Raw genomic sequence first — 25082 nt, 5'->3', positions numbered from 1 at the left:
AAATTGCAATTGTTGGAATTTTGGGAAGTTCTGCAACCAAATTACAAAAAAAGAAAAAAAATTGTATGTAATAGTGCATGTAATAGTGGGAAAAAATGCATTCCATCTGGAGAGATTTCTTGCAAAAAATGTGCCTGGCAGGTATAATCGTATCCTTGGAAAAGGTTCCTGCTAAGATGCTGATGAATTTTCTGAGGATTCCTTCCATCAGTGTAAATGTGGAGAACGGAAATCAAGGTTGGAGAATGCAAGAGGAAGTGAAATTGACAGATTCAGCTATTCTTGGTAGGTTGTTCCCTCTATTTCCCCCAGTGCCACAAGCCAGGAAAACAGACCACAGAATAAGAAATCCATCACACATTCTCAGCTGTACTAATTACGAGGGGTTGATTATGCCATATTGTGTAGTTCAGGCCAGTTCCTCTTGCTTGACCCTAGCTGACAGGGGTTGAAATGCAACCCCCCCCAAAAAAACCTCATACACAAATGAACAGCAATAGCCCCTTGAACATTTTTCTACCCGGAGCTCTTTGAAGGCAAGAGTAGAATACAAGTGAATTTGAAACCAAACGTTAATGCCTGATAGAAATCAAAAGATACCAGCTACATTATTCGATACCACATTGACAAAACTGGTACGCGCTGCTATCACAGGGAACGACTTAATGAACATTCCGAGTAGGATTTCTAATTACAAAAGTCTCCAATTCTTTGTATGCTAATTCAGTATCTGAAGCAGCATCAAGGAAATGCGGCGCTTGTGACATTTTTTTTTATTCATTCCACATAGAAAAAAAAGCATGCAGTATTAATGTAAAACAGTACAGTATTCATGTAAAATGCTCAGTGCACATTTGGTAAACAAGGCATTAGCATACCAACCCATTTTTATGAACTACACAGTCACAAAACAACACGGTCTTGTACAACAGTGGCACTTTCTCATTTTGGAAAGTTGAAAGCAGTGTTTAATTAAAAAAAACAGGGAAAAAAAAGAGAGAGCAAAGAAGCAAAAAGGACTGGGTTCTGTGTCTTCAGCAAAACAACATTTTTTCCCCCAAATGAAAACTGCCAAAGAAAGAGACTAACAGCTACATATTCAAAGCTACAGATTCAGCAAAGACTCATGCAGGTGCAAGCAAGCAAATGTTTTACGGTGGAAGCCAGGTTCGGAAAGAAGCTGGGCTTTGTGATGATAGCTCCTGTCACATTTTTGCAGAAGAAAATAAGATGCAACGCAGCCACCCCACCGGTGTCAAACCCATATCATGATTTGTCTCCACGAGAAACTGCTTTGAAGATCTGTCAAGGGCTCAGTAACTGGGCATTTAACAGCTCCTCACAGGGTAGAGACCTCCTATAACCCAACGCTAAAGAAGCAAAAACAAACCCCGAGGTGTCTAAACCTGAAGACATCTATCAAGAGATAAATGCTACGAAGATTTATTCTTCAAGAAAATGTACTCCAAAGCAGAGGGGGAAAGAACCTGTGGGTCTACAGATGTTGCCAGACTCCCACCAGCCCAAGCCGATTGTCAGGAATGATGGGAATTGTAGTCTGGATGAATCTGGGAAGGCCACAGGATCCTCACCCCTGCATCAAAGGATTTCCACACTCCGTCGCTCAGTGTAGGACAGACTGAGGTCACTGGAGAACCCCAAAGGAATTTGCAGGGTTTGGTGACGGAATGAACATTTTCACATTGGCACTAAAGTATTCTGTTTAGGAAAACAAAGACAAAAAACCCCCACTGACAGTCAAGAAGGGAATCAGTTCTTGGTCGTTTTTGATGGACTCGCACTAGACAGGCTATTCTGGATTTTCCTTTTCGCCGACGCGTGGATACTTTTGGCTTTTCTGTCGGGCATGAAGGATGACGACCAAGGAGACGGGAGTTGGTTGTGGAGGTTCTGCAGCTCGGGCGCCACCTTAAAGAGAGGGGACCCAAGTTTGTGCTCTTCAAATGACCCTCGAGAGTTGCTAAACAGAAAGCTTGGGGAAAGCTCTCTTTGGAATAGGAAACTCCGAGGTTTCGTTTCGCTCGTTTCTGAAGTCCGGCCGGCAAATAACGGGAAGGGCTCTGTCGTATCTAACGCAGATGGAGAAAGGATGGGGAAAGTGGCAGACTTCCAGTCGTTCCCCTCTTCCGAATTATCACCTGCAAGAGGGCCTTTCAGAGTGTTTTGCTCCTTCCTCTCCTTGACTGTCTTATCCTTTTCATTGAGGAGGTCGGGACACTGCGTCGACTTGCAAGAGTTATCCAGGTCAGAAGACGACTTGGACGTGTAATAGGGGCTCTTGCTATTGTCTGACTCGGACATCATAGAATCCAGCTCGGAGATTTTATCAAGGTAGGCGGCATCCATCGATGCCTCGCTGGACGTCCTGGTCCGATTCATTTCCGAAGAGCGGACAGGATGCAGCTTTTTCGGAACGCTCGGGTTGTGCGCTTTGTCGCTGGATTTCGCCGAAGGTTCGCCAGAGTCGCTCGGGGCCGCGCTGGGCTCCGCGCCCTCAAAGTTCTCGTCATAGCGTGGTTGGCACCTGTTCCAAAACACCGGCTTGTCCGAAGCAAAACAGGCCGCCTTGGTCTCGCCGCCCTCGCAACTGCTGGCGCTATGTTCCGGAGAGTCTTTGTTCCCGTCGTCCGACGCCTCGCCGAAATCCTCAAACTCCAGTTTCCTCAGAAAGGTGGGTGTCTCTCTGGGATCCTCCTCTTTGGTGGTGGGGTCGTCTTTGTTGCCGGGAGTGTTCAGCTGCAGGCAACTGAGAGAGAGAGGCGTGCAGGGATCCGGCAGTTCATAAAGCTCTTCTTTATACGGCACACAGTCTTCTATTTTATCCCATGTTTGCTCTGAGCAGGTGTCCATTTCGGAGCCCCCTATATCCAAGAGGCCCTCCTGAGAGTGTGCAAAAACGTCCGTGCCGGACGAGCACTGAGCGATGGGCTCATCCGGACAGCCCCGGCCGGCTGAATTGAGGCACACATCGTTGCTGCTCCCCAAGAGCCCGCTACCCGCTGGCTGCTCGAGGTCATCCGGGCTGTGGCTAGCGCACAAGCAGCTCGGGTCTATGTGCTCTTCTGGGCTCTCCAGCAGCGCTATCTCGTTGGCTGCGCTTCTGCCGCTCTCTTTGTCCTCCATGGGATCCGCGGCGTCGCTTTCCGGGCTTGTGCTTTTCCGTTGGCTGCCTTCCCTCTTCAGCTGAGCGACTTGAGCTTCCAGGTCTTCGATGTAGGCGTCGCTTCTCTCCAAGGCTTTCTTCAGGCGGTTGGTCTCGCGCTCACACTGTTCCAGCTTGGACTGAAGCACGGCGACAGTAAACCTTCCGAATCTGCAGGAAACCAAAATGCGAGGCGTTTAAAGAGGGTCAAAGGAAACACAGAGTCAACCAACACCCCAATTCTTACATTTTGCTTATTTATACAAGAAGCAACCCTCAACAATCCCATTTACCCTCACACAGCTTCATGACCTCCTTCATCTCTATGTGGGACAAGAAGCTACAGTTAGAACTGGATATGGATTAACTGATTGGTTCAAAATTGGGAAAGGAGTACAACAAGGCTGTATATTGTCTTCCTGCTTATTTAACTTATACAGTGGTGCCTTGACTTACGAATTTAATCCATTCCGAAGGCACCTTCGTAGGTCGAAAAATTCGTAAGTCGAAAAGCGCCATTGGAAACGCAATTTCCCATAGGAATGCATTGGAAACTGAAAAATTCGTAAGTTGAAGCAACCCCATCTAAAAATTTGTAAGTTGAAAAAACCTATCTAAAACCGCCACGGTTTCTGTTCGGATGTCGAGAAATTCGTAAGCGTGTGGCCATTTGCCCCATTCATAAGTCGAGGTACCACTGTATGCAGAATTCATCATGTGAAAGGCTGGACTGGATGAATCCCAAGCCAGAATTAAGATTGCCGGAAGAAATATCAACTACCTCAGATATGCTGATGACACTACCTTGATGGCAGAAAGTGAGGAGGAATTAAAGAACCTTTTAATGAGGGTGAAAGAGGAGAGGGCAAAATATGGTCTGAAGCTCAACATCAAAAAAACTAAGATCATGGCCACTGGTCCCATCACCTCTTGGCAAATAGAAGGGGAAGAAATGGAGGCAGTGACAGATTTTACTTTCTTGGGTTCCATGATCACTGCAGATGGTGACAGCAGTCACGAAATTAAAAGACGCCTGCTTCTTGGGAGAAAAGCAATGACAAACCTAGACAGCATCTTAAAAAGCAGAGACATCACCTTGCTGACAAAGGTCTGTATAGTTAAAGCTATGGTTTTCCCAGTAGTGAGGTATGGAAGTGAGAGCTGGACCATAAAAAAGGCTGATCGCCGAAGAATTGATGCTTTTGAATTATGGTGCTGGAGGAGACTCTTGAGAGTCCCATGGACTGCAAGAAGATCAAACCTATCCATTCTGAAGGAAATCAGCCCTGAGTGCTCACTGGAAGGACAGATCCTGAAGCTGAGGCTCCAATACTTTGGCCACCTCATGAGAAGAGAAGACTCCCTGGAAAAGACCCTGATGTTGGGAAAGATGGAGGGCACAAGGAGAAGGGGACTTGGACAGAGGACGAGATGGTTGGACAGTGTTCTTGAAGCTACGAACATGAGTCTGACCAAACTGTGGGAGGCAGTGCAAGACAGGAGTGCCTGGCGTGCTCTGGTCCATGGGGTCACAAAGAGTCCGACACGACTAAACAATTAAACAACAACAAGTTTTATGACAAGATCAACAAAACATGGTTCTATAGGCCTCCTAGAAGAAACCTGTGGCTTGAAAGTTAAATGTAATTAAATAGACAATTTGTTATATGCCAGCAACTCATAGCTCTGGTGGAGGTGGTTCAGAAGACAGACACATTTATCGAGTTAGGGAAAGTAAGAGGGACTCTGAGAAGGAAGGGATTACGGCAGACACGGAATGGGAAGGGAGATGAGGAATCTGTGGGCTCTCCAGGCATTGCTGGGCTATTTATTTACCCTATATTTCGGTGTATAAGACGACTGGGCGTATAAGATGACCCCCAACTTTTCCATTTAAAATATAGAGTTTGGGATATACTCGCCGTAAAAGAAATACGACCCAGGATATAAGACGACACCCGACTTTTGAGAAGATTTCCCTGGGTTAAAAAGTAGTCTTATACGCAGGAATATACAGTAACTATTGTAAGTTGTGCTGAGTTTACATTTCATTTTAAAAAAGGGGTTTCATTTAAAGAAGGGACTACTAAGTTCCATAAATCAGTGTTTCCCAACCTTGTGCCTCCAGATGTTTTGAGACTACAATTCCCATCATCCCTAGCTAGTAATACCAGTGGTCAGGAATGATGGGAATTGTAGTCCGAAAACAGCTGGAGGCACAAGGTTGGGAAACACTGCCATAAATAATGACAATTACTTAAATGTATATCCTGCCCATCCTCCCAATAGATTCCTGGCCAACATACCACAAGCGATAAAACAGTATCGTCATCAAAAGAATTCCAATACAGATTCTTGCCAAGGACTGGCTAGATGAGGAAAAATGTGGGGAGGCAACAGCCTAGGGAACCTACCATGGAAATATAAGACTGGGAAGGCTCTGAGGCAGGAGAATGGTGCAGGAGAAAGCCCTCCATGGCCTTGGCCCTGTATACCTGAAGGAGCATCTCTACTCCTGTCGTTCAGCCCGGACACCGAGATCCAGCTCCGAGGGCCTTCTGGCGGTTCCCTCACTGCGAGAAGTGAAGTTACAGGGAGCCAGGCAGAGGGCCTTTAGGGTAGAGTCGCCCACCTTGTGGAATGCCGCCCCATCAGATGTCAAGGAGATAAATAGCTATACAACTTTTAGAAGACATCTGAAAGTTTGTCTGATGTTCTGATTATGTTTTTATATCTCTTGGAAGCTGCCCAAGAGTGGCTGGGGGAACACAGTCAGATGGGTGGGGTACAACTAAAATGATGGTGATACCAGCTTTTCCATTCTTGGAAGCTGCGCCCACACTAGGATGGGTCATGCCCATGTCTTTTCAAGTCAAGCAAAGCACCACGTTGCGACAAAACAAAGAGCATGGCGATTATGCCCTAGTTAAGCCCCAAAATTCTACATCTATGATAAAAGGGAGCAGAGAATACTTCAGGAAAAAAGAGAGTCTACGGCTGAAAATTAAACCATTAGCAGAACTAAGGCAATAACAAGCAGAAGATTACCCTACCAGGGGCTGGGCCTATCCATTCAACTCAAATATGCATGAAGAATTATCCCCTAAAACAATGGCAGAGATTTATGATAACATTTGAACAGCAGTCCACATCTTGAAATATTTACATTCAATCATTTTCTTACAGCTCAGCAGTGTTTTACAATATACATTTCATCCGCAATGTCACCTTGTCAAATATAAAAATGCCAATATGAAATTCAGTAATTGTCACCATCCTTTAGAGATTTTTTTTTTTAAAGACTCATTTGGAGCCTTGCGATTATTTTTTCCCTCTCTGATGTACAGCTTTCTCCTGGCTTACGCAGTGCTGAAACTTAAAATAAAATAAAAAATCTTTTGCAAAGCTGCTTGTTTCCTTGGAACTCCAAACCCGCAAACTTCAAAAAAACACAGCAGTCAGTTGAGCAGAGCGGTGCTTTTGATGAAGAGTTTGTGCTGACTCCCTAGATCGCTTAGGCTTCACAAGTTTTAGTTAGATTTCTGGGCGTAATTCAAAGTCCTGGTGCCTGCCTAAAATGGCTTGGTACCTAGATCTCTGAAGGATATGCCCTTTCTCAACCTGTAAACTCAGGCTTATCTTCAGAGTTCCTCCTACGGCTGCCCCAAGCCATCTGAAGTGAGCCAGGTGGCAATTAGGAAGAGAGCCTTCTCAGTGGTACGGTATTATTATGTTATTATTATTTATTGTATTTATATACTGCCCTATACCTGGAGGTCTCAGGGAGGTTCACAGAATAAATCAAAATATATAAAACCACAAAATACATCATCAAAACTACAACAACAAGCACTCAATAACCCCCCCCCCCACTCGAAAAAGCCCCACATTTTAAAAGGGCACAGGATGGGGTGATAGCACCCCAGATGCAGAATATTCACCCTGGGGAGGTTTGATTGGTTCATGATGATAACGATAATAATGATAATAATAATTTATTATTTATACCCCGCCCACCTGGCTTTCCCAGTCATTCTGGGCAGCTCCCAACAGAATTAAAAGCACAATAAAACACCAGACATTAAAAACTTCCCTAAACAGGGCTGCCTTCAGATGTCTTTTGAAAGTCAGATAGTTGTTTATTCCCTTGACATCTGACGGGAGGGCATTCCGCAGGGCGGGTGCCACTACTGAGAAGGCCCTCTGCCTGGTTCATACTGAGAGCTGCTGCTCAAATTTCACCCGAACCAAAATTGGGGGTAAGCCAATAGAAAGAAGAGCTGATCAGTTCTGAAGGGATGTGGCTAGAGAAACTTAAAAGTGTTCTGCAATTGCTGAAGTGCACACCCGACCAAGAGACTGAAGATGCAACATGAAGCACGCCCACAGGTGCAAGGAATAACAAAAACCGATCAAAAATTAACTGTGTCAGGTGAACACACTACAAGCTGAACTCTTCCTGCACAGACTTATAAATATATTTAACATTTGTTTTGGTGCTGCAGTTAACAAACGCTACTTTCAGTCATTGTATTTGCGGTTTTAATCTTGCATATTGGATTTCTGTTTCTTTTCTAAGCCTTGTTGAGTATTCATTTGAACTGAAGAGCTGCGTAGAAGTATCACACACACACATTAATACATACATAAATGTATCGGTTATCATTTTTGTGCTGGGCCAAGTTCTTCCTAGTTTCTCAAGATGTCTGAATTTAGGCTGGGGGTGGGTGGGTGGGTTTGGCCACTTTTACTCGCCACTTAAATATTTGCTACTTTCCCGTTTGTAAGCCGCCCTGAAAGTATTTGCCGTCAAGTGTCAGTGACTCGTGTTGCTAAGCCAAACCTCACCTCAGCTCAGCATGGCAGCAAAAAGGACCTTAAGGAAGAACAAACTGGCTGTGGACTCTTCTCTGGGACCCCCACCTTCACATGGTCTCAGAAAACTATAGTTTGGCTTACAGCAGTGGTTTCCAACCCGTGCGCCGTGGCACCCTGGGGTGCCTTGAATGGTGGTCAGGAGTGCCGTGGGCAACCCTGGCCTCTGTCCCTCTTTCCTTCCCTCCCTCCCTCCTCTGATGCCCTCTTGCGCCCTCTGCCTCCCGAAGGCTTGCACAGCTACAGGCTCCCCAGGTGAATGGTGCCTCTGGGGCTGGTCAGGGGGTGCTGGGTGCCAGGAGCAGAGGTGGCCTTGCAGTAAGTAAGCAAAGTGGGTGAGGGAGCCCAGCCAGCCAGTCCACCAAGTGGACGGCTGGGCAGGCAGACAGGCCCTGTGTTGGCCTTTCTTGTGCTTCCTGTGTGCAAGGCCTGCCTAGGAGCTGAGTGTCCGGTGCTGAAGAGGTGCCTTGCCGCCATGCAGGCCCTGTGATGCCTACTGCTGAGTCCCAAGGTGAGTAAGATGGCCTCACATTCAGCTTTGGCCAGTCTCCATCAGGCTGCTAAGGCTGGGGGCATCCTCTTCCCAGGCCCCTGTGTGAGGAGGCACCTCTCTTGGGGGGTGGGGGGCTCAAAGATCAGGGGCAGTGGCAGTTGCTGCCTGAAGGATTCCCAAGGAGAGGAGAGGAGGCCGAGGGAACACTCCAGAAGGGAGAGTGTTTGAAGAAGGGGTGAGGAGCTGCTGCCTCTACTGAAAAGGGGTGACATAACTGGGCTCCTGAGCCCCTCAAGGGTGCCGCAGGAAGAATGTAGTTGGTCAAGGGAGCCGTGGACTCAAAAAGGTCGAAAACCCTGGGATTATGCAAACCAGGTGTAAGGGGAAGAGAGTATAGAGTCCCTCCCCCTCTCATCAGAAGCAGCTCCTCCCCAAGCAGCAAGGGCAGCGAGGACGCTGAGGAGAGCAGTCAGGAAGTGGAGAGAAAGGGCTAGGGCTCTCTCAGCACGGGAGAGCCCCTGCGACACAGGAGGGAGGAAGAGAGAGAGGGGGAAAGGGGGGAGAAGGAAAACATGGAGCGTAGACCCTTTCCTCCGGTTCCGGAATTACGCAGGAGAAGGAGGGGAAGGAGGTTTGCTGTCCCAAGACTCTTATGTTGGAGGAAGTCAGGGGGCGGTTCAGTGCCGGATTCTGCATCGGACTGAGCAGACATGTTGTACATACCCAGCTCACTGTAAATAGCATGCACTAATAAAAAGCTGTTCAAAGACAAGCATGAGGAGCGTTGTTACTCTAGAGTAGTCGCAAGAACCTCTGACACCAGGCTATTGCACGTTCAAAATGGCTGTGAAGCTAACTCTGTTTCTGTTTCAAGCCGAAGCATTTGGGAGAAGTTGGAAATTCTCTTGGGGCCTTCTTGTCGTCCTCCTAAGCAGAGTGGAGAGGGGAAGGGCACACAACGAAATGCAAGTTTCAGAGGGGGGCACCGTCTCCCTGCTTTCCAATGCTGCAAAAAGTACTGTTGGGCTCTGCCAACAGAGGCCGAGGCAGCATTTGAACCCACCCTCCGCTGTTCAAATTCCAACAACACTTGTCTCCCGCTGGAAAAGCAGGGAGCATGTCGCTTTCCCTTCAGGCTGGTCACCATCTATCTTCAATGCATCAGTAGCAGCCCCCCTTGCAAGGATAGCCTAGCTCATGGGGGCCTGTTAGCAAGCTGCCATTTACTTCGAGAGGAAGAGAGAGACTTGTCTGTGCAAAACACGCAACAACTGAGCACAGTTCACTTATATGCAGATCTAGCAGAAAAGTCCAATGGAAGAAATGTGTAAGATGTTTATTTAATGCAACCTGCATTAGAGGCAACCTCTAATTTGCTTACCAAGAGAAAGCATTGTACTCTCAAGCGCAGGTTCTCTTAAGAAGTGTCTCTGGACCTCAGAAAGACCAACATTCTAGCAGCCATAAGGGACACACTGAAAAGTACAGACTGAGCAGGGCTACATCAGCACACCAACTAACCCACCAGTCTATTTCTAGTGCATTTAACACAGGAAGGAAGTTAGGTAGGAATGTATCTCATGTCCGACCCAACATTGTGGTTTGCACACATCAGACAGCCAAGATGAGATGACTGCCCTCTCTCTCATAGGATCATAGAATTGTAGAGTCAGAAAGGACTCTACAAGGCAGAAATCTTTTGTCCAATGTGGGGTTCAAACCCACAACCCCGAGGTTGAGAGTCTCCTGCTCTACCAACTGTGCTCTCCCAATCTCAACCCGTTCTTTTAAGCGATGGGTCTTTTAACATAGCAGATCAGGAGTGGGGAACACGAAGTTCTCCAGAAGTTGTTGGGACTCCAACTGTCATCACCTCCAACCACCATGGCCAATGGTCAGTGATAGGAGCTGTTCACCACACTCTTTAAATTCAACAAAGGAAGAAGAACTAAACACTGGAAGAGGCTGGTGGGCCTTGGTGGGTCCCGATGGGAATTTCCAAGGGTGCCACTGTGCCCACAGGTGCCATGTTGGGGATCCCGAGTTCCAAAACTTGTTGTATGAGTCCTGGGGGGAAATGGACGATGGCCACAAAACTACTGGAGGAGTCATTGGGGCAACGGTGGACTTCTACCGCATGACATTGCTATGATCTGTTTCAACCAACGTTTTGAGAAGAGGGGACAATATGGCTTTCCACCAAGTTCTCCAAGTAATCTTTAGAGCAACCAGGAGTAGGCTAGAATTTCCCAGCTCTGAGGCTGGCCTGGAAACATTACGGATTGGTGGAGGAAGAATGGATGGTGGATGTAAGGGGGAGAGATTACAGAGAACCTCCCCCTCTCATCAGGAGCAGTTCGTCCCCAAGCAGCCATGAAAGCGCGGGGTCTGAAGGGGCTAGTCAGGAAGCGGAGAGAGAGAGCCAGGTCTCCGGCAGCATGGGAGAGCCCCTGCTCCACAGGCGGGAAAGGAGAGAGATGGAAAGGGAGGAGAGGGAAAAGATGGAGCGCAGACCCTTTCCCCCGGCACCGGAATTAAGGAGGAGGAGAAAGGGGAGGAGATTCGCTGTCCCGAGACCGCTATGTTGGTCCAAGTCGCGAAAAGGGGCAGTGCCAGATTCTGAGACGGAGTAAGCGGACATGAACCCGACAGCTCACCACACTGTAAATAACATGCACCAATAAAGACTCTTTTAAAGACAAGTATGTGGAAAGTCGTTACTCAAGAGTAGCCGTAACAACCTCTGACAGCACCCTTCAGATGTTGTTGGACTATAGCTCTCATCATCTCTGATCATTTCCCATGGCTGGGGCTGATGGGAGTTGAAGTCCATCAACATCTTGAGGGTACCGTGTTGGCTATCCCTGCTCTACCCTTTCTTTGCCTGCCCATTAATTTACTTCCATAGATCCCCTTGCCACCCATGGCATCCAAGCATCTGAATACAAGGGTGTAGTTAGGAATGGGGAATCATTTTTACTTGCTGTTGATTTGATTGTCCTGTTTTTGAATCTCTACCCTTGGACCTTCAGGCTGTAGGGTGCGCCACAAACACTTTTAACAAAACCAATAAATTTCCACCTGAATACCTGTGGTGCAAGTTGTTTTGGTGCAAGTTGCTTTGAGGACTCATGAATAAATCTATTTTTTTTTTTTTTAGTCTATAGAACAGCACAGGGGGTTGGGATGGTGGTTGGGCGGGGGAGGGGAAGTAGGAAACAGGCAAATGTCAAGCAGTTTTTGTAATATCGTTCTAGGTTGTTTTGAAACAAATCTAATATAAATCACCATGCATTCAGACAGAGACGGAATGTGGCATCTAAGTCTGAAGGAAGACAAGCAGTTCAGAATTCCTACTTAATCCTCTCTCTCTCTCTCTCTCTCTCACACACACACACACAGAAAACAAAGACAAAGCTCTCCACCAGCCCAGTCTGCATTCCTGCAACGGCGGTTATGGTCCTCTGGTAGCTGCGTATGATCAAATGAATAATGCACGACAGGTTTTAAAATATTTACATACTTCTGGGGCGATCGGCTTCCAACCTCAGCCTTTAGCCGCAAGTTCTCCCTCACAAGGCCACTGTTTTCGAGCCTCAGCTTCTTATTTACCTATATGGAAATAAATAGGATTGTAAGCGCGCAGGGGAAAAAACCCCAAACAAACTCACTCGTAATGTTTATAAGACTTTAAAGGAGGGGAAGCATATTTAGACAGGAGCAACAGTTAACTCCGCTCCCTCTTCTCCGAGACCCTGCCCGCCTACCCTCGACAGAGACACCACTTAAAAATTACCCTGGGAAATGGCTTGCAAAAACTGGAGAGAGAGAACAGGCATTTTTAATTTATATTCCCAAAATACACCGCAAGGCTTCTACCCAGGGAAATAAACAGAGCCATGTTAGTTCAGCCTGACAGTCATTAAGGGGTGGTGGTGGGGAGGTACTAATGGCAATTCCATGTTCCCCCCCCCTCCTTCTCCTCCACATGACTAAATACTTTAAATGCATTAACATTATGTGAGGGACAGGGGATATCGCGAAGTCCCTCCCCTCCTGAGTTCAAGCCCGTCCCCGAGCAAAGGGGAAAGCAGGGAGAGTTCCGATTCCAGTGGGGAAGCAGGAAGTCGTGTCCGAGGCTCAGGCAAGGTAGAGGAGCCAGGGTCCCAGGTGGGACAGGAAGGGGCAAGTAAGGGGGGAAGACCCATCCCCCCAACTCCAGAATTACGCAGGAAGAGGAGGGGCAAGAGGATGGGTCTGCCAAAGCTTTTGTGTTGGAGAAAGACGCGCCAAAAGCCATTAGGAGGTTCTGAAACCGACTGACAACATCGCTCCGTGTAAATAGCAATGACTTGAGCACTGTAAATACGCAGCACCAATAAAAGAATAAAATGCAGAGCTGCGTAGCGTCGTTACTCTGAAGTAGTCCACTCCGGCCACTGTGACAGCAACCTCCTAATCATTTTTGGGCTACTTTGGAGTTGCCGGGATGAGCGTGTCAGAGGCGGAGAAGTGGCGGCAGATCGCTGAGCAAGCCCAGCTAGAACTGCAACAGCTGTCGCTGCAGGCGCAGGGAGAATTGAAGGCAGCTAAAGAGGAGACTAAGAAGGTCCAGGACGACCGGCTACAACTTGCGGAACAAGTGAGAGAGCTCCAGGAAAAAGAGCAGCATTTAAAGGCGGTGGCGGTAGACCTCCAAAACAAGCTGGATGCAGAGAAAAACAAGGCGGGAGGGGCACCCCAAGTCCAAGTGCTGCCAGGAAGGAGAGCCGGGACCCTAGTAAGCAAGTTCAATGGAGACCCGAAGGAGTTTCAGGGCTTTGAGACTGAGATTGTGTATGCTCTTGAGCTGCACCACGATGAGTTCCCTGATGATGAGCACAGAGTAGCGTTTATTGTGGAGCACCTTACAGGGGCGGCCAGGGAGTGGCTAAGACCGTTAATTGCAACAAGGAATCCTTGCATGAAGAATGTCAAACTATTTCTAGAAGGTTTGAAAACGATGTATTCGTCCGATAGTCATATGGACCAGACTAAGGAGGAACTTCATAATTTACGCCAAGGAAATATGACAGTTCGCGCGTATTGGGCGAAATTCACCATGCTGGTGCACAGATTGGGGTGGGATCTGGAGTCTGCCCCAATGCAAGCGGCGTTTTACTTGGGGTTGCATGAGGAGGTGAAGGATGAGCTCTCGAGAGGTCCAAAGCCCAGTAATATGGATCAACTGAGCAAAGCGGCTCTGGCGGTGGGGGTGAGGCAGGAATCCAGATGGAGCGACAAGCAAGCAACGCGCGCAAAGCGGGCTTGGTTCCCACGGTCGCAGGAGAAGCCACTCCCTCAACAACCCTTTCAAGCCACGCCTGGGGCCAGTCAGGACCAGGAACCCATGCAGATTGATAGCGCGCGCGCGCGGGCTTTTCAAACCCCAGCGGCGCCAAGACGCAAGGAGGGAAGGGGTGGGAATTGCTTTCTCTGCAACTCCCCCCAGCATCTCGTCAGAGACTGCCCACATCGCAGGGAGTGGCAAGGAAAGGCGGGAACGGTTGTGCCCTCCCCCACTGACGCAGCACCACAGCAGGGAAACGGGAAAGCCTGGCTGCAGGAGACAAGGGGCGGCAGCCAGGCACAGTCAGCAGACAACAGCCCCAGCCCACCCACCCGCACAGAGAGGAGCAGAGCCAGCCCACCCCTCCCAGAGCAGGAGTGGTTCTAGAAGTGACGCTCACGCTCCCAAATGGCTATCCATTGACGGTCCTCGCCCTAATTGACAGTGGTGCCTCAGCCAACTTCTTCTCGAGAAACTTTGCAGAAGAGCACCAGATCCAGCTTCTGCAGCTGGATTTTCCTCTGCACGTGGCAACCATTGACGGCAGAGAGCTGCTGGGAGGGGCCATCACTCATCAAACCCCCCCATGAGAATGACGGTTGGAAGGCACTCAGAGACACTGGCATTCAACGTCACCACCATCTCAGACCCCCCAATCGTTTTGGGCATGAGCTGGCTGGCGCGCCACGACCCCTCCATAAGTTGGCATCAGAGATGCATCACTTTTGGATCGGACTTTTGCCTGGAACATTGCATGCAGCACCAACCAGGGGAGGGGCCTCCGATAGCCACGGTGGCCACCATGCACGTCAAAGGGGGTGAGGCGATACCCAAACCATACTGGGACCTGCAGGAGGTCTTCAGTGAAGCGGAGTCCGACCACCTGCCCCCACACAGGCCTTTTGACTGCCAGATCAACCTGGTGCCTGGGGCAACTATACCCCCAGCCAAGCTGTACGCCATGTCAGACCAGGAACTGGAGGATCTGCGCGCTTTTATCGACAAGAACCTCAAGCGGGGGTTCATCAGAGAAAGCAAGGCAGCAGGGGGCAGCCCGGTCTTCTGGGTGGACAAGAAAGACACGCAACAGCGCCGTCTTGTGGTGGATTTTAGACGGCTGAATTCGGTGACAGAGCCAGTGGCTTTCCCCATGCCCAGAGTGGATGATCTCCTGACAGCGGCACGCAGAGGCAAGATTTTCACCAAGCTAGACCTGAGGGGGGCGTACAACTTGATCAGGATCCGGGAAGGCGATGAGTGGAAAACCACGATGTTCACGCCTCTGGGCTCTTTTGAATATCTGGTGATGCCCTTCGGGTTGCAAGGGGGCTCAGCATGCTTCCAGGCCTTCATGCACCACGTCCTGGGGTCCCTACTCTTCAGGAAATGCTTGGTCTTTCTGGATGACATCCTTATTTACTCCAACGACCCAGTGCAGCACGTGAAGGACGTCAGGGAGGTGTTACAGCGCCTGAAGGAGAACCACCTGTATGTGAAGCTGGAGAAGTGCAAGTTTCACACCAAGGAGGTGGACTTCCTGGGCTACAAGCTGTCAGACAAGGGGCTGGCAATGGACAAGGACAAGGTGCAGACCATCCTGGACTGGCACAGCCCCAGGACGCGCAAAGATGCCCAACGCCTACTAGGCTTTGCCAACTTCTACAGGAAGTTCATCAAGAACTTCTCTCGAGTTACGGCTCCCATCACTGACTGCCTGAGAGGCAAGCAGAAGTTCAGGTGGACACCAGAGGCGCAAGCAGCGTTCGAAAGCCTCAAGAGGGTGTTCGCCTCAGACCAGAACCTGTTCCACGTGGTTCAGGACGCGCCCCTACGCATTGAAACAGATGCTTCTGATAAGGCTGTGGGCGCCATTTTGTTGCAACTGGACGCCAACAGAGAGTGGAGACCCTGTGCCTTCTTCTCCAGGAAGTTGACCCAGCCCGAGCGAAACTACACAGTTTTTGATCGGGAACTTCTTGCGATCCACGCGGCGTTCCAGCACTGGAGACACTTCCTGGTGGGCGCCAAGCACCCCATCCAGGTGTGCACAGACCACAAGAACCTGGAGTTCTGGAGAACTGCCAGGGTGCTCAACCAGCGGCAGATACGGTGGGCGGAGTTCTTCTCGAACTTCAACTTCTCCATACACTACATCCCAGGAGAGCAGAATGTCAGGGCGGATGCCCTCTCCCGCAAGCCAGAGTACATGGAGGAGGAGGCGCCACCAGCCCCAAGGCACATTTTCCCCCCGTCGGCATGGTCCTGCGGAGCAGCAGTGGTGAGCGAGGCAGAACTCACAGCACTGACGGCAGCGGATGAATTTGCCAACCGCATCTTCAGAGAACTGAGAGGGGGGAGGGAGCAGGCAAAAGACTTTGCAGAACGCAGAGGGCTGCTTTTCTACAAGGGTGCGCTGTACCTACCCACCACCCAGCTTCGACGTACGGTCCTCAAGCAGATGCACGACAACCCTACAGCGGGGCATTTTGGAAGGGACAAGACCACTCACCTAGTCATGAGACACTTCTGGTGGCCAGGGGTGAGGGAAGATGTTCGAGACTATGTAAGGGGCTGTACCACCTGCCAGCGGGCGAAGGTGGTCAGAGCAGCGCCACCAGGGTTGCTGGAGCCCTTAGCCACACCACACAGGCCGTGGGAAGTGGTGTCCATGGACTTCATCACAGATCTGCCTTCGTCCAGGGGTAAGACTGCAGTGTTGGTGGTGGTGGACCTCATGTCCAAAATGTGTCACTTTATACCGTGTGCCAGGGCAGTCTCGGCAGAAGAGACAGCCAAACTGTTTGTTGATCACATTTTCAGACTGCATGGATTACCTTTAAGGGTTATTTCGGATCGTGGCCGCCAATTTGTTTCCAGGTTCTGGCGGCGGCTCATGAACCTCCTGCAGGTGGAGGTCAGCTTGTCGACGGCTAGACACCCGCAGACCAACGGACAAGCGGAGAGGGTCAACGCCATTCTGCAGCAGTACCTGAGATGCTACGTCAGCCAGCGGCAAACGGACTGGGTGGATCGCTTGCCACTAGCAGAATTTGCCTACAACAATGCAGTGCACGTCTCCACAGGGGTGTCGCCCTTTAAGGCCAATTACGGGCGCGACCTCAGATCTTTCCCAGAGAGGGAGAGGGAGGAGGAGGAGGAGGGCCCACAGGCTGAGGATTGGGCAGAGGAACTGGAGACGGTGCACCAGCAGCTCAGAGAACACTTGGAGAGGGCCAAGGAAGCGTACAAAAAGGGGGCAGATCGCCACAGGCGACAAGGGGAGGTCATCAGGGTGGGGGACAAGGTGTGGTTGTCCTCGGAGGGCCTTCCCACCAGAGGGAGGTGCAAAAAGCTGGCACCCAAATGGCTGGGCCCCTTCACGGTCACGCAACAGGTCAACCCGGTGGCATACAGGCTGGCACTGCCAGAGGACATGAGGGTGCATCCAGTGTTTCATAGATCGCTGCTGTCGCCGTACAGGGAAAGCAGCAGGCTCAGAGACAGCGAACAAACCCCCGAGGGAGGGGGGGAGAGGGAAAGCAGGGAGCAACTCAATGAGGCCACGGCCATCCTGGATTCAAGGTGGGGGGTGGGGGGCCTGGAGTACCTCATGGCATGGGAGGATGCTCCACCGTCCCAGAATGAATGGGTTCCCGCCACTCAGATACAGGAGGAATTCTTGGTGGAAGAATTTCACGCCCTCTTTCCCCACAGACCCAAGCCCTGGCACATGGAAAGGGAGGGGGAGGAGGAGGAGGCACGGGAGAACAGCTCACCATGGCGCTGGGAAGCGGAGTTTGAGGAACCAGAGGATGAGGTATGGGTGTCGCCAAGATCCACCCAGTCAGAGGAAGGAGCAGCTTGGCAAAACATTTTTACCCCCACCAGCTCTGACGCCACGGACTTTTTGGGATTCCCGTCCTCCCAGGCGGAAGGGGGGGGCTCGCAGGACTGGGGGGAGGTGTTCACACCAACGGGCTCGGAGAGCACCGAGTTTTTAGGCTTCCAGTCGTCACCGACACATGGGGGGGGCCTGGGGAGGGGTGAAGGAGAGCTTGGGAGGGGGGTGGATGTGAGGGACAGGGGATATCGCGAAGTCCCTCCCCTCCTGAGTTCAAGCCCGTCCCCGAGCAAAGGGGAAAGCAGGGAGAGTTCCGATTCCAGTGGGGAAGCAGGAAGTCGTGTCCGAGGCTCAGGCAAGGTAGAGGAGCCAGGGTCCCAGGTGGGACAGGAAGGGGCAAGTAAGGGGGGAAGACCCATCCCCCCAACTCCAGAATTACGCAGGAAGAGGAGGGGCAAGAGGATGGGTCTGCCAAAGCTTTTGTGTTGGAGAAAGACGCGCCAAAAGCCATTAGGAGGTTCTGAAACCGACTGACAACATCGCTCCGTGTAAATAGCAATGACTTGAGCACTGTAAATACGCAGCACCAATAAAAGAATAAAATGCAGAGCTGCGTAGCGTCGTTACTCTGAAGTAGTCCACTCCGGCCACTGTGACACATTACAATGTGCAGGTATCAGCAAAATGAGTGTCGAACAGCTTCCTGACTCTCCCAAACCGAGTTAAGATTGTCAAGGGGCTTTTCCCCTTTATAGAAAAAAAAGAGAGAGGCACAGACACACACTAGAGAACAAAATATGCGATGACAACTTATTTGCCAGGCCCCATTGGTATCGCTTGCAGAATGCTGCTATTAATAAGCCTCAGGATTTAAAGCCCCTCTTGTCTCCTCGAATGGAATCAGTGTCTCGTTTTTCAGTTTTAAGGGCAAGGAAGCCACAGGCGCACACATTTGCACACCCGCAACAAAGAAAAGGTCAGAAATTCAGTTGCGCACCAGGGCTGCGGCCCACAGGCCGAATTTTGACCCACATCCCCGTTTCCTCCAAACCACACCTATTGCCCCGTGCTCGACGGTGTACCCACTTAGGGAGCTCAGCAGCACAGCCGACACCTGCAAAAAACAGGGGCTGAAGTCATGCCTCTACCAGCTGATGGGCCGTTGGTTCAAGCCTGCAGGATTGGCTGCACGACCCTGCAGCTGACAAACAATACAAAGCCGCTCCGCCAACCCAAGACTTGGCGCTCGAGAAACGCAGACACGGGGCTTGCAAAGCGCCTTTGTGCTGCGTTTCCCAATTGCCCGACAGACCAGTTGACTGTCAGAGCCTGCACATGGGACTTTCGCAGGCAGGTGGAGCATCTGGCATCTAGGTGACGGGCAAATGGGTTGCCCTGCCTGTCAGAGTCAGCCCATCGGGGTGGGCGCAGATAAGGATTGGGCCTGCAAGGTCAGGCAAATGGCACTTAAGCAAAACGGGAAGTGTCTTAACTCTTCCTTCTGACCATGCAAGAGGAAGGGTGGGTTAGCACACCATGAGACAGAGGCTCCCTACAGATTGCTTAAATTATGCTAAGCCAGGATGAGGTCCTGTGGCTCTTTGGCACTGAGCAAATTTCATGGACGGGTGGACAATCTGGAGAGAGAAGAAGTTGAGTGGGGGAGCCAAAATAGGTGGAGCGAAAGGAAGTTTTTAATGTGTGACATTTTAATGTATTTTAATCTTTGTTGGAAGCCGCCCAGAGTGGCTGGGGAAACCCAGCCGGATGGGCGGGATACAAATAAATCATTATTATTATTATTATTATTATTAGAGGGACAGTTACAAGATTGTGGGTCCTAAATGAAAGGAACATGCATGCACCATCCTGTAATAATAATAATAACAACAGCAATAATTTATTATTTATACCCTGCCCATCTGGCTGGGTTTCCCCAGCCACTCTGGGAAGCTCCTAACAGAATATTAAAAACACAATAAAACATCAAACATTAAAAACTTCCATAAAACATCAAACACAAGAAACTTCCATAAACAGGGCTGCCTTCCAATGTCTTCTAAAAGTCCGATAGTTGTTTATTTCCTTGACATCTGATGAGAGGGCGTTCCAGAGGACGGGCGCCACTACCGAGAAGGCCCTCTGCCTGTTTCCCTGTTTCACTTCTCGCAGGGAGGGAAAACTGCCAGAAGGCCCTTGGCACTGGACCTCAGTGTCTGAGCTGAACAATGGGGGTGGAGACACTCTTTCAGGTATACTGGGCCGAGGCTTTTTAGGGCTTTAAAGGTCAACACCAACACTTTGAATTGTGCTCGGAAACGTACTGGGAGCCAATCTAGGTCTTTCGGTGTTACATGATCTCGGCGGCCATGAAGGGAACGTTCATGCGCCATTCTGTTAATTACAGGCAGCCTCCGTTTTAGTCGTGGCCGATACGTGCGTAGTTGCACACAGCGCCAAGCCCCAAAGTGACCCGGAAACGTCATGAAAGACATCACTAAAAGGGCGGAATGGGGGACGGGGTATTTCAATTGCGCACAATTTCACTCAAGTGTGCAGTGACCCAGAACACAATCCCCGCACGGCTCAGAGGTTGCTTGTGACCTTAAATGACGGTGTGTCAAAAATGAAGATGGAACGTAGCCCTCATACAACCGCGTTCTTGGTATCATGGAATATTGGACCATGGCCAATTAACAGAAGGACCATTGACCCAGTGCCTCAACCCTAGTTCGCTTCCCAACCCACCTAGGAAATTACACAAGAGGTTATACTGCCCGCTATCCCAGCCCATTCAATATCGCCAGATTTCGCATTCATTACCTCCGCTAGTGTTCCCATGTCATCCTTCACTTTTTCATACATATCATTAGCCGCCTGAAGCTTCTGTGTCCATACCGCCAAAGTCTCTGGATCAACCTTGTGCTCGTCCTCCGAGAGTCCTGGACTTGCCCGGGTTTTGTCAGACACTTCTAGCGTCTCGGGGTGCAGGACAGATTTGAGCTGCGCCTCCAGGCTAAGCTTGCTCTCTTTCAGCTCCTCCACTTCCTTCTGCAGAGATTCTATTTCATCCTTCCGAGTGAGGCAAATTCGGGTGCAGGGGAAATACGTTTTTGCAGGAGGCAGGAAAAGAAGAGGAAAAAGGAGAGGAAACAACAACAATAATGGCTAAGTTTCTTTGTTATACTGCTCAATTCTCCTGCAGGTTTTTGTAGGCTGATCCCAGTACAGAAAATGAGCTGGCTTTGAGCCTGTCATAAAAGGGTGCATGTATATAAAGTCATACCTTGGGTTACAGCCGCTTTTCGGGTTGTGCTCTGCGCCAAACCCAGAAGTACTAGAACAGGTTACTTCTGGGTTTCGGCGCACGTGCATGTGCAGAAACACTAAATTGCGCTTTGCGCATTATTATTATTATTTATACCCCGCCCATCTGGCTGGGTTTCCCCCACCACTCTGGGCGGCTTCCAACAAATAGCAAAATACATTAAAATATCACAGATTAAAAACTTCCCTAAACAGGGCTGCCTTTAGGTGTTTTCTAAATGTCAGGTAGTTGTTCATCTCTCTGACCTCTGATGGAAGGGTGTTCCACAGGGCAGGCACCACTACCAAGAAGGCCCTCTGCCTGGTTCCCTGTAGCTTTGCTTCTCGCAGTGAGGGAACCGCCAGAAGGCCATCAGCGCTGGATCTCAATGTCCGGGCTAAACGATGGGGGTGGAGGAGACATGCACAGAAGCGCCGAATCGCGAACGCAGTAGACGCTGCGGGTTGCGAACGTGCCTCCACACAGATCATGTTCACAACCCGAGCGTCCACTGTATTTGTGTGCAAGAGAGAGAGAGAGAGAGAGAGATCTTATGGTACTGGATCAGACCAAAGGCTGATCTCACACAACATCTTTTTCTCAGCAGAACCTAGGCAGATGCACAATTCAAAGTGTTGGTGCCGACCTTTAAAGCCCTAAATGGCCTTGGCCCAGTATACCTGAAGGAGCATCTCCACCCCCATCATTCAGCCCAGACACTGAGGTCCAGCTCTGAGGGTCTTCTGGTGGTTCCCTCACTACAAGAAGTGAGGTTACAGGAAACCAGGCAGAGGGCCTTCTCGGTAGTGGCGCCCGCCCTGTGGAACGCCCTCCCATCAGATGTCAAGGAAACAAACAACGATCCAACTTTTAGAAGACATCGGAAGGCAGCCCTGTTTATGGAAGTTTCTTGTGTTTGATGTTTTATCGTGTTTTTAATACAGGTATTCTGTTGGGAGCCACTTTGAGTGGCTGGGGAAACCCAGCCAGATGGGCGGGGTATAAATAATAAATTATTATTCTTATAATTATTATTTTAGCCAGATCTGTACCTTGGAATACAAAGCAGTTTCAAAATAGGGCTTCCATCCAATGCACACCTTAAACTCCCCAATATACAGGTGGTGTACTGGCTGGGTTTCTAACGCAGGACCAGAGAACCCACTGATTCGCCAGGGCTTGCAAAGCCCCCAGAACATCCACAAAGACCCTCTTGCGAAGCCTTGTCTCGTGGAGTGTTCCGCAAGAGGCCGGGCACGATAGCTGAGTCTTGTGGAGCACTTTGCTTTTACCTGAGCCAGGTCATTACCTGCCCCACACTTCACAGGTGTAGGGCAGGTGGCTGTGGCTTGGCCAAAATGGCCTTGCGGACCTAATAAGGTCCATAGGTTGTTGGTTCCCCATCCCTAATGTGTCCCAAGGGAGTTGGCTCCATACAAACCAGAACCTCACAAACCACCCTTCCTGACACCATCTTACCTCATATTCTTTGTGCATGAGCTCGAGCCTCGTTTTGCGTAGCTGTTTCCTGACCTCCGGGCTGAACACAGGGTTGCTTTCACTCGTCCCTCCTGCAGCAACACAACAAGTGAGGCTCCGTTCAGTGCTCAGCTTTCTTCTAAACATCTGCAGTCCCTCCAGATGTCTCCGGACTACAACACCCAGCCTCCCTGCCTCAGGGGCAGCAAGTCTGCACACTTCATTTTGAAGTTTAAATATAATTTATGTTAAGATTACGATTCACAAAGGCTGTCACATCCTAAGGTCACTCTCCCCCTGACAAACGCTCTGAGAGATGCAGTTGTATTTATTTTTATTTACTTGTTAAATTCATTACACCTTCTGCATGTCTACTCAGAAATCAGAATGCTGATTTCCATAGGCCTTGCTGCCAGGTAGAGGGTTTCAGCCTAAAGTCTTCTTTGCTTATAATCTGGGGTTGCCACCATCTCTGCGATCGCTCCCATGCAGTTTCCTGGAATGTGTAACACACATACCTGACAACAACCCTTTGAGGTAGGCTAAGTAGGGGGGGGGAAGTAACTGGCCCAAAGTCAAGTAGTAAACTTCACAGCTTGAGCGGAGATTTAAAATCAGGTTTCCCAGCCTGACACTCCACTTCTGGGTTGCCAGTTTTTGGGGTACATGATTTGCAAACTGGAGAAACTGTCCCTGGCACAAACAACAAACATTTAGCACAGCTAAGCACATGTTGAATCTATTCTCTTGGCTACAACAGAATGCTTCTTTCAAGCCTCATTTCAGCAGGGGGAGGGACCCTGTGGGTGCCAGGAACGGTCTTGGCACGTGCCCCTGCGGGTGCTGCGTTGGCGACACCTGCTCTAACCACTACACCCCACTGCAGCACACTGGCTGAAGAATCAAGACTATGGCTGGGAATACCTGGGTTTGCTGGATAACCTGTCCCATTCACGCTATCGCAGTCAAATCTGTTTCTCGGGGATGTTACAAAAACAAAATGGGATCTAGTGAAACGGACGCCACCTTTGCAAAAAAGGGCACAGAATGAAAATACAAGAGCTGGTTGCGAGCCTCGGCAGAAACGGCGCAGCCGGATGCTACAAAGGCTCCATGCCATTCAGAGGATAAAAAGATTCTGCATGCATTTGATGGGAGGGGGAAAGGCTGCCTTACCTATGACCTCCTTGCAAGGATTGTCAGCGGTGATGGGGATCCTACAAGCAGGACACTGACTGTTGTTCTTCAGCCACACTTCAATACAAATGGAACAGAAGACATGGTTGTTGGCACAGATGACCGGATGACGGACCTTGCAACGGAGAGGGTATAACAATTAAAAAAGGTATTCTAGCAGCAATGGCTCTTTTCCCTTTATGGCTTGGAACACACATAAAAAAACATGCTTAGCATACAAGGAACATAGAATCGGAAGGGACCCAAGGGTCATCCAGACCAACCCCCTGCAATGCAGGAATCTCAGCTATAGCATCCATGACAGATGGCTATCCAACCTCCGCTTAAAAACCTCCAAGGAAGGAGAGTCCACAACCTCTCGAGGGAGACCGTTCCACTGTCAAACAGCTCATACTGTCAGAAAGCTTTTTCTGTCTTTTTAGTCGGAATCTCCTTTCTTGCAACTTGAAGCCATTGGTTCGAGTCCCGCCCTCCAGAGCAGGAGAAAACAAGCATGCTCCCTCTTCCATGTGACAGCCCTTAAGATACTTGAAGGTGCCTATCCTGTCTCCTCTCAGTCACCTCTTTTCAAGGCCAAACATATCCAGCTCCTTCAACCTTGATCATCTCAACTGCCCTCCCTGTGCACACGTTCCAGCTCAGGCTTCCTCAACCTCGGCCCTCCAGATGTTTTGGGACTACAACTCCCATCATCCCCAGCTAGCAGGACCAGTGGTCAGGGATGATGGGAATTGTAGTCTCAAAACATTTGGAGGGCAGAGGTTGTGGAAGCCTGTTCCAGCTTGTCAACATCCTTCTTAAATTGTGATGCCCAGAAATGGGCACAGTATTCCAGGTGTGGTCTGACTGAGGCAGAATAGAGTGGGACTATTACATCTCTTGATCTGGACACTATACTTCTGTTGATGCGATCTAGAATAGCATTAACTTTTTTTGCTGCTGCATCACATTGTTGACTCATGTTAAGCTTCTGGTCCACGAAGACCCCTGGATCCTTTTCACATGTACTACTAGTAAGCCAGCAAAGAGCAATGCCACCAAAGGAGAGAGAGAGAGAGAAAGAGAGAGAGAGAGAGAGAGAGAGAGAGAGAGAGAGAGAGAGAGAGAGAGAGAGAGAGAGAGAGAGAGAGAGAGAGAAATACAGGTAAAACTTGGAAAATTAGAATATCGTCGAAAAGTGCATTTATTTCAGTAATGCAACTTAAAAGGTGAAACCAATATATGAGATAGATGCATGACATGCAAGATATGTCAAGCCTTTATTTGTTGTAATTGTAATTATTTGTCGTTAGGCGGGGTCAATTATAAATGGAATGTAATTAATGAAATGTAATAGCAATGTTTATTTTTGTATTATTGTAACGATTTGTTTTATTACTGTGGAATTTCCAAAAGAAA

At 49.5% G+C, this 25082-nt stretch overlaps 1 protein-coding gene across 2 annotated transcripts in view; it reads right to left on the bottom strand.

Moving 5' to 3' along the window:
- Positions 1-1442: 1442 nt before the first annotated feature.
- Positions 1443-25082, bottom strand: part of OBI1 (ORC ubiquitin ligase 1) — a 34144-nt gene continuing 10504 nt past the window's right edge. For both annotated transcript variants that reach the window (XM_035116117.2, XM_035116118.2), the window contains exons 2-6: positions 23664-23799; positions 22488-22579; positions 20525-20773; positions 12055-12143; positions 1443-3334 (exon numbers count right to left, since the gene is read on the bottom strand). In XM_035116117.2, the coding sequence (XP_034972008.2) occupies positions 1771-3334; positions 12055-12143; positions 20525-20773; positions 22488-22579; positions 23664-23799 (2130 nt within the window). In that variant the 3' untranslated portion in view covers positions 1443-1770. The remainder of the gene's footprint in view (positions 3335-12054; positions 12144-20524; positions 20774-22487; positions 22580-23663; positions 23800-25082) is intronic.

The sequence above is a fragment of the Zootoca vivipara genome, chromosome 4 (genome assembly GCF_963506605.1).
Source record: "Zootoca vivipara chromosome 4, rZooViv1.1, whole genome shotgun sequence".
Lineage (NCBI taxonomy): Eukaryota > Metazoa > Chordata > Lepidosauria > Squamata > Lacertidae > Zootoca > Zootoca vivipara.
This window is presented reverse-complemented; position numbering and strand designations above follow the sequence as displayed.